The sequence below is a fragment of the Aedes aegypti genome, chromosome 2 (genome assembly GCF_002204515.2).
Source record: "Aedes aegypti strain LVP_AGWG chromosome 2, AaegL5.0 Primary Assembly, whole genome shotgun sequence".
Classification (NCBI taxonomy): domain Eukaryota; kingdom Metazoa; phylum Arthropoda; class Insecta; order Diptera; family Culicidae; genus Aedes; species Aedes aegypti.
The window spans coordinates 270328756-270337505 of record NC_035108.1 but is presented as its reverse complement, the minus strand read 5'-3'; the positions used below and the strand labels follow the sequence as shown (position 1 = coordinate 270337505).

General features: G+C 40.4%; 1 protein-coding gene and 1 long non-coding RNA gene across 4 annotated transcripts; both read right to left on the bottom strand.

Moving 5' to 3' along the window:
* Positions 1 to 4462: 4462 nt before the first annotated feature.
* Positions 4463 to 7074, bottom strand: LOC5571418 (actin-related protein 2/3 complex subunit 5). 3 transcript variants are annotated; one of them, XM_001659623.2, is made up of 4 exons: positions 6969 to 7074; positions 6683 to 6854; positions 6385 to 6457; positions 4463 to 4850 (listed from the first exon to the last, which is right to left on the bottom strand). In XM_001659623.2, exons 2-4 carry the CDS (start codon positions 6826 to 6828, stop codon positions 4608 to 4610), a joined length of 462 nt encoding a protein of 153 aa, XP_001659673.1. In that variant the 5' UTR covers positions 6829 to 6854; positions 6969 to 7074; the 3' UTR covers positions 4463 to 4607. The 3 variants fall into 3 exon arrangements, with proteins under 3 accessions (XP_001659673.1, XP_021700757.1, XP_021700756.1); XM_021845065.1 differs by having other exon boundaries at positions 6956 to 6994; XM_021845064.1 differs by having other exon boundaries at positions 6927 to 6972.
* Positions 7075 to 7609: 535 nt separating this feature from the next.
* On the bottom strand, positions 7610 to 8347 carry LOC110675655. Its single transcript, XR_002499678.1, has 2 exons — positions 7907 to 8347; positions 7610 to 7822 (listed from the first exon to the last, which is right to left on the bottom strand). It is a non-coding gene; the product is annotated as an uncharacterized LOC110675655 (long non-coding RNA).
* Between the last annotated feature and the right edge of the window lie 403 nt (positions 8348 to 8750).

The window sequence follows — 8750 nt, the reverse complement described above, 5'->3', positions numbered from 1 at the left end:
TCTTTAACACTCGATGGTATTCTTCAAGCAGAAAAAAGCGACAAAGCTTGAAATATGAAAAGTAAATCAGAATACCTTAAAAGAATCTCAAAATCAGGAGCATGTCCTGCTAATTCAGGACGGATGGTAACCCTATATGCTGTACTCCAAATAATCCAAACGTTAAGGCTACGTGAAAACATACGTAGTTTTTTTCATCGTACTTTTCATGTAGCACTTACGTGAATCAAAAGTAACAATGAATGAACGAATGAACTAATGGACTTCACTGATTTCACCGAAACACCCGATAGTTGTTACGTGTTTTTCCGTGGGTTTCATAGGGCAGCGTCCATTTATTACGTAACGCTAAAACTGGAAATTTTTAATCACCTCCCCCTCCCCCCTCCGTAACGCTTTTCGTACAAAAAATTGATTTTTTTATGAGTTAAGGATGTCTCTAATCACCCCCCATTGATTATTTCCGTCGAAAAAACCCTCCTCATCAATTGCGTCGATCGTCCAGCAACTGTATCTTATGATTTCCAGAAGGCCGGCCTCCATAGTATTGCGGAAGTGTTGAGCAGCATTGACTGGGACAATGTTTTGGATCGTAACGAAGTTGATACTGCTGCTTTAACCTTTTCACATGTCTTGGCATACGTCATTGACAGTCACGTCCCAAAAAGAGTGCATCAAGCTTCGCGACTTCCTTGGCAGACTGCAGAACTGCGAAAAATGAAGTCAATTAAAAGAGCAGCTCTCCGCAAGTATACTAAAATTCGAATACCCTCTCTAAGATGCCATTACGTGAGGCTGAACCACGAATATCAACGCATAAGGTGATTATAAAACGAAGCCAAACATTGAATTTTCAAGTGCACAAGACTGGAGAATCTGACAACAGTTCGCGTTGAAAATCAATCAAATTGCTTGCTTGCTGGTAATAAACAATGGGATAAATATTCAATGCGGAGCTCTGTTTGGTACTCGAGTCTTGTGCTCTTGAAAATTTTAGGTGTGGCTTCGTTCTATAGTCACCTGAAGTCGTCAAAGTTTCTTGCGATAAGAACGTGAAATCGAACGTAAATTTAAACCAAAATCTTTCTGGAAACACGTTAACGAGCAGCGGAAGATGTACGGGCTGCCATCTTCAATGGAATTGAATGGGAGAACGGTTTCATCTAATGAGGAAATTGGCCATCTATTGGCAGAGAAGTTCTCTATGGTTTTTAGCAGCGAGACTTTAAGCAGCCATGAAGTTTCACTTGCAGCCAGAAATGTTCCTTTGAATGACCAAGCATTAGATGCAATCGAAATAGACGATGGAATGATCTCAGAAGCAGCAAAGCAACTGAAAGCGTCCAACAATCCTGGACCTGATGGAGTACCGTCCGTACTCCTAAAGAAACACATCGCCGGCTTGCTGACCCCCCTTCTTTTTTATTTCGTTCGTCACTCTTGAGCGGCATATTTCTTTCTAACTGGAAGATTGCACACATGTTTCCGGTGCACAAAAAAAGGAAGCAAGCGCAGCGTTGATAATTACAGAGAGATTACGTCGCTATGTGTCGTGTCGAAGCTTTTCGAACTCGTTACCATGAAACCACATCTGTCGCACTGCAAGCAACATCTTTGTCCTGATCAACACGGGTTTACTGCCGGTCGTTCCACCGCAGCATGGTAGAACGATCACAAACGGATGTTATTTACACCGATCTGTCCGCCGCATTTGACAAGCTGAACCATACTATTGCGATCGCTAAGCTTGAAAGGCTCGGCGTCTGTGGCAGTCGCTCTAGTTGGTTCAAAACTTATTTAACCGGTCGCCTGTTGAAGGTGGCGATAGGGGATTGCAGATCTGGCAGCTTATATGCTATACGTCTGGCATACACCAAGGTCCATTGGGTCCAAGGGGCCATTGATCTTCTTAATCTATTTTAATGACGTTTATTCGGCCATCAGAAGTCCTCGGCTATCATATGCTGATGATCTCAAAATGTTTCTTAAGATCCACTCCATTGTCGACTGTGGGTTTTCGCAACAACAGCTTGATGGTAGTTAACCCAAAGAAGTGTTCCATCATAACGTTTACAAGGAAAAGACAGCCGAATATTCGACTCCTGCCTACTGGGAACTACAATCGATCGTGTGAACCAAGTAAAGGATCTCGGGGTGATTCTGGATTCGACCAGAACATTGGGATTCATGTTCAGGATTGCAAAGAACTTCACAGACGTCTACTACATAAAGTCCCTATATTGCTCGCTCGTGCGCTTCACTTTGGAATACTGTTCCGCGGTCTGGAGCCCCGCATACGACAACGGCTCCGAAAGGAATGAGTCCGTACAGCACCGCTTTCTTAGGTTTGCGCTTCGGAAACTGCCATGGAGAAACCCGTTCGAACTGCCAAGCTACGAGAGTCGATGAAAGCTGATTGATCTAGCTAGAGCTACTTCGCACCAGAAAGGACGTCTGCAGAGCTCTTACGGTTCAAGGACGGATAGATTGTGCCTTCATACTGGAAAAAAAAATGATTTGCGCGCCCAGTCACGATCACTCCGGAACAATGTTATGCTACCACTACGAAGAACTAATTACGGAATGCATGGGGCGATCATCGGTATCCAGCGGGTCTTCAACAGGATTGCCCTACTGTTTGACTTCCACCTCAACCGTGAATCGCTTCGTAGAAGATTTTCAAAATTTTTTGCTGGTAGAAGCGGATAACGACAACGATTATATGTTAAATGTTTTTTTTAATTGTCTGAAAACGTTTATGATCTTTTATGATTATGTCTGAGACTGTGACCAAGATTATATTTGTGATTTAGTTTTTCTTTAATTTGTATTGCTGTCCTTAGTTTAAACAATATCATTGGGGCTACAAAGCCTGTTGATGAATTTAATAAATAAATGTCGGTGGAATAGTATCGGATCGCGTTAGTAGTGTTTGATCCTTTGATCTTGTCGCTTGCTCCTGTAGGGCGAGCGACGAACACTTGTTCGGCGTTCAATGCTTTTATCGATTAATATCGCGAATCCAGTTAGGTTTAGCATTCATTTGAAATTATATATCTAACGTTTACCAAAACGAATCCTTTACCCAAACCTTTCCCATATCCAAATTCCCAGTGTCTACTTGTGGATGTGCAGAGGACTCCTCGGTGTCCATAAAGCAAGTAACACGTCAACATTTCCCTCCCATCCCTAAATTGACCTGCATTCGGACGCAGTCGGCGCCGTTATTGTTTGTTATAATAATGAGAGCATGAGCATGAGCAGTTGCTACTCCGTTATTGCAAGAGCAGCTGTACTCACACAGGGAATAAACAGGCACTACTCGGGATCAGTAGCATCCTCAATGTGAAAGTACTGGTGCTCTCATTATTACGCGACATGTTTGATCCTGACCTCGTCGCCCGCCTCCGCAGGAGCAACCAACCAGGTCAAACGATCAAACACTACTCGTTACGTAAGTTTTTTTTTATTACATAAAAAGTCGCTAAAATGAATCCTACATAGCTTGTGGTCCGTGACATGTTTTGAAAACACTGAAGAGGCCCACCTGTTTAGTGAGGCTGAGGACCACTGCTCTAGGACTATCATTGTTAGAGGCAGTTGGTTCCGAATTTTGTCGCCAGGCTAAAAGATGACGTCTTTGGCAAACTTGTTTATTGGGCCAAGGGCAATCATTGATCGAGCTAGTTGATTGTAAATTTTGCCATCAGAAGACACTAATATCTCAGCAGCTCGATCACTTAGAAAGATGGCGCCTACGGAAGAGTTATTGAGTAGCTCAAAGGCTAGCTCTATTTAAACGTTCGAATTGTAGATTGGCTAAAATAATGATAGCCCTTAAGCTACTGAACAACTTTGCCGAAGATGCCATATGGCTATATCTTTCTTAATGGTCAGAATGCTGAGATATTCTTAAAACAAAAATGTCATGCTCACTAGCGCTTCCTGGTGGCCAAATCTCAAATCTCTTAGTTCAAATAATGATAGCCCTTGAGCTACTGAACAATTTTGCCGAAGACGCAATCTTACTAAGTGGTCAGGATCTCAAAATATCCGCAAAACAAAACTTTCATGCCCACTAGTACCGCCTGGTGGCAAAATTTGGAATCAACTATCTCGAACAATGATAGCCCTTGAGTTCGAGTTAGAAATTTTAGTTTCCTCCCATACTACCACAAAATGCACACTTTATGTTCCATTTACTCAATGCCTACTTTTGTCGAATGTTACAAATATGCAGTTATGGGCAGTGTGTGGGGAGAAAAAGTTATAGCCAGTTGTAAGTGTTGCAATAATTTTGTATTCGCCCTTTATGCCTAGTGGGACAATAACTACTCCAAGAAGACATGGAGACATTAAATGCCTTTATTCAAGAAAAATGGAAAATATCGAGGTGGCCAGATTATCTGCCTCTTGAGTACCTATGCCGGGGTGAATTATTCATTCAATGGTATTCGAGATATACTATAGCTAAACACACGTGGGTCGAATTTCCTTTATTTAACAAAAGTACTGTAATATAATGCATGTAATACTAGACTCAAGCAAATGTGGGCATTGTTCAAATAAAATGCAAAATGTTGCCAGATGTTTCTCGGAAGAACCGCCTAAGCGCGGGCACTGTCTGAGAGTACCCGTACAATGCTTCCGACTCCACCCTTGGCAAACACTTTCTCGTGCCAGGTCAACAGGTGACCGCTGGAGCCCTCCGACGGAATTTCGAACCCACGATAAATGTATTTCATCAGGACATCGCACAGCTCTGGATCGTCCAATGACTCGATAGCGGCATCGATCTGCGATGATTTGATTGAGAGCAGCACCTTGAGCGTCAAATTCAATGCGTTATCCTGCAAAAAAAGAAGAATTGTTGGTTAATACCAAGGCGGGTTCATCGTACTCTGTAGCCAGAGTAGAGGCTGAACCAGCCTAGGCAAGCCTCGTTGGATAAATATACCACTCATGCTGTAATAGTTATTTAAGCAACAAGTTGCAAAATGATGATTTTTTCAGCACGAGTCGTACATTTATCCAACGAGGCTCGCCGAGTTGGATAAATACGACGAGTGCTGAAAAAATCGAGTTTTGCAACGAGTTGCATACAACATTTTTTGCAATAACGAAAAATGCCGGTAAAGTTGGATTTTTGGGGATATTTCATGAAAATCCACATGGCCATCCATGCGTTGTAGCAACTCAGTGTTTCTCAATCAGGTAGGCTGTGGAATGACTGTCACAAATTTTCACACTTCCGTTGCTGATTCTACTTTTAATGACAGACCAGGTAAGGACGCCCCGCTTAGAATTTTCAACCATATTGTATATGCTGAATTGCCAAGATTACAAGAACCGCCCCATAACGCTCACGTCCTTTTATATAGTGAACCCATAAATCCTCTACTTTCGCAAGACTCAGAATCCCCACGGTCAACCAGCTTCTGAATCTCGGATCCGAATCCGATTTAATTCGGTGCGTCAAATGGATGAAGAATCAACTTAAGTTCTGATTCTACATCCATTTGACCCGAATTGAATCGGATTCGGATCTTCGAATCAGAAACTGGTTTGAGAAAATCACAGCATTTCAATAAATGACGTATGGAGGTGATCCGACGCCGATTCGGTAACTTCCAAAACAGAACTGAAAAGTGCTACTTTTCGATACTGTTATCAGTGCTGAAAAGTAACACTTTTCAGCACTGTTTGTATCGGTAGGAAAAGTAGGCTGTTATGTAGGTCATTTCCTTGATAAAAAGTAAGCCGATACGCAATCGAATTGCAAAAAAATCTTTTTGCAATTTCTCATCGTAATAGGCTGTTTTTCATTACGCCAATCTGTCATGAAACGGTCTACTTTCCTGCACTGATGTATGCAGTGCAGGAATAGTCATTACGCAACTGAAACCAGTGCTGTAATGATTCATTACACAACGCTTTCTCATTACGCAATTGTTTTGAGTTACGTAATGAATCATAACACAACAATTTTCCAGAAATTGTAAAATAATGGTAAATGCATTCCGATATAATTTCTGATACCCTCAAGCGGTCTTCTACGAAATTGCAAACAATGTTGTACGTAACTCGTAGCAGAACTCGATTTTTACAGCACTCGTCGTTATTATCCTACTCGGCAAGCCTCGTAGTATAAAGTTACAACTCGTGCTGTAAATATCATCACTATGCAACTTGTTGCATAAACTACTATTACTGTACACTATTCTCTAACCGAAACACAGTGAAAACATTGTCATCAAATATTTTTTAGTTTTAAAGAGAAAAACTGCTTTTGAAGTTTCGATTATGACGATGACGGAGCGTTGAACGTTAACATTGATTTCCTATTCAAAAATGTTGAAAACTATTCAATGATTTATTACTCACCTTGACTTGCTGGTTCTTACAAAGGAGAGGAGCGTTTTGTAAAACCACTTTCAGAGCATCAATATTCCTACCTGTGTTGCGAATTGTATTGGTTAAGGATATTACAAATTCGTGAGACATGGATTAAAAAGCATTATTTAAAATTAGATGGAAACATGATTAATCCAAGGGGGTCGCTTATTTTATACACAATCTAACGCACACACAAAAAGGTAATGTTATCAGAAATGAGTCATCGAAAGATACAAGTTTGTGCACAAATTGTGTAAGCGCATTGAACTTCTTTTGAAAAGGATATTGATTGAGCAGAGTGGTGATTTCATTCTCATCTGGGACAATCATCCCACTTGAGGCCTGGTCAGCGTCATCCTCTCGGAAGTTGTCCTCATTGTACTGATCGACGTCAATTTTCCGGAACGCCGAGCTGGATGTATTTTTTGCCATTGTTAAAGCTTAATTGAGGCCTCAGTCTGCAATGGAACACAAAACATGGGAAATTCATATTTATGTTTCAATATAGTGCAAATAAGCGGTTTTAAAACCATAGGAAATCCTTTAAATTGAAATTTACACGCCCAACAAACCTTTATCGAATAAAGTTTTTTTTCTAATTTATTGACACTTCATTGTTTACAAACAAAACGATATTTTTTGTTTACAAGGCAGGTAAAATTTACACACAAACGGTATATTATGTATTATTCCTTTAAAAATTATTCTTCTTTTGAACCGGTTTTTAAATAAATTCACACCCTAATATATTTCTACTCAGAGCCTATGTTGTAGAGTCCATTTTACGAAACGACAACATGAGCCTACACGCTTAAATAATTATATACTGAAAAGCTTAAAGGTTATACTAAAATGATATTCGATCTATTCACCCCATGGGGTGCATATTTGGGGATTAATCATGCTTAGTATAAACGATATTTATCAATCGTGATGCATATATGTCTTTAGGCCCAAACGCAATGATAGCGGAACGGCAACGGAATGCGGAACCGGTTCGCCAGCATGAACTATAATCAGCTTGTCGAATCAGTGTTGATCCAATTTCATTCGTTGTCAGCTCAGTCGAGATGTTGTGATACATGCTGGCGAACCGGTTCCGCATTCCGTTGCCGTTCCGCTATCATTGCGTTTGGGCCTTTTCTTTTTTTATGCTGCGGTATGCTTTTGTTTACCTTCAAGATTTCAAGGAAGAATATGAAAACAAACAAAGTAAAGAAATGAAACAAAATGATAAATATCGGTTTATTAAAATAAGTCACATGATCATTGTTATCATCTATCGCGTTATGCTAAGACACCTTCGGTAAAAACAAATTGTATCGCTAATACTGCTGCCACAAGATGAACTCATCAACTTCCTGCGATCTTCCTCGCTGATTCAAGAATCACTTGGCTCGCCCCGATGCTGGGTAATGGAGGAAACCTGGAGAAAATGGAAAATAAGTCTGATTAGTGCGCCAAGGTGATGGTTGATACGCTGGTACATGTACGTTATTCCGGAACTTACCATTTGTCCGCACATGTGGAGCCTGATATTCTCGATCGGGGGGGAAAGAACTTTTCGCGACAATAATAGCAGCATTCAGTTCCGAAAGTACATACACAGTGTACATAATAGCAGCAGGTTTTCAGCTAAAGCTTATGAGCGCCACTATATACTTGAAAATCCACTAAATTCCGCGAACTTGGGAGACATCTCAAATATGCTCCTGACTGAGAGCGAAAATAAAATAAAACTGCAACAGACAAAAACAACCAAGTCCAAAGTGTAGCATCTGTCAACGCAAATGCACCGCCAATAATAATTCTTTAAAATGCATGGGCAAGTATAAACGAATATGATTAGCAAGGATTAAAAGTCTTAAATGTGGTAGATGTAATAATTAGTACTCTAACTAGTTTTTTCATATCTCTCCGTGTATGCTTGCTATAAAACGTTTGACTTTTACTGTGCGCCCTGTTTTTAAAATGTCCGTGAGAGAGAGCGAGACAGCACCAACACACGGCGCACAGTAAAAGTCATGAGAACAAAAGAATTTATGGCACGTACAGAGGCTCATTGATGATATTGCTGTTACTTTTAAACCTGAGAGAGACTCGCGAAGAGGAAAAATTCTGGAGCTCGATTTGAAAAGGTCGAATGTGACATTTTTGACTATCTGAGATAACTCTCCATGAAGTTTCTCAAACAAAATTCAATTCCTATTTCAAGCAAATAGCTCAAAAGTGTTCAATATACGGATTAAGACACAAAATGAAATCTCCTTCAATAAACTATCGAACAAAACCATGAAAATACACTCAATTTATTGATTTATGATCATTAAAAAGCTTTCCGTCGATATAACATT

Excerpts from the sequence above, each read along its gene's own strand:
- LOC5571418 (XM_001659623.2), bottom strand. The coding sequence starts at position 6,828 with ATGGCAAAAAATACATCCAGCTCGGCGTTCCGGAAAATTGACGTCGAT. Across the intron at positions 6,458-6,682 it reads ATCACCACTCTGCTCAATCA|AGGTAGGAATATTGATGCTC; the intron begins ATATCCTTTTCA and ends AATTCGCAACAC. Across the intron at positions 4,851-6,384 it reads GTAAGAACCAGCAAGTCAAG|GATAACGCATTGAATTTGAC; the intron begins GTGAGTAATAAA and ends CTTTTTTTGCAG.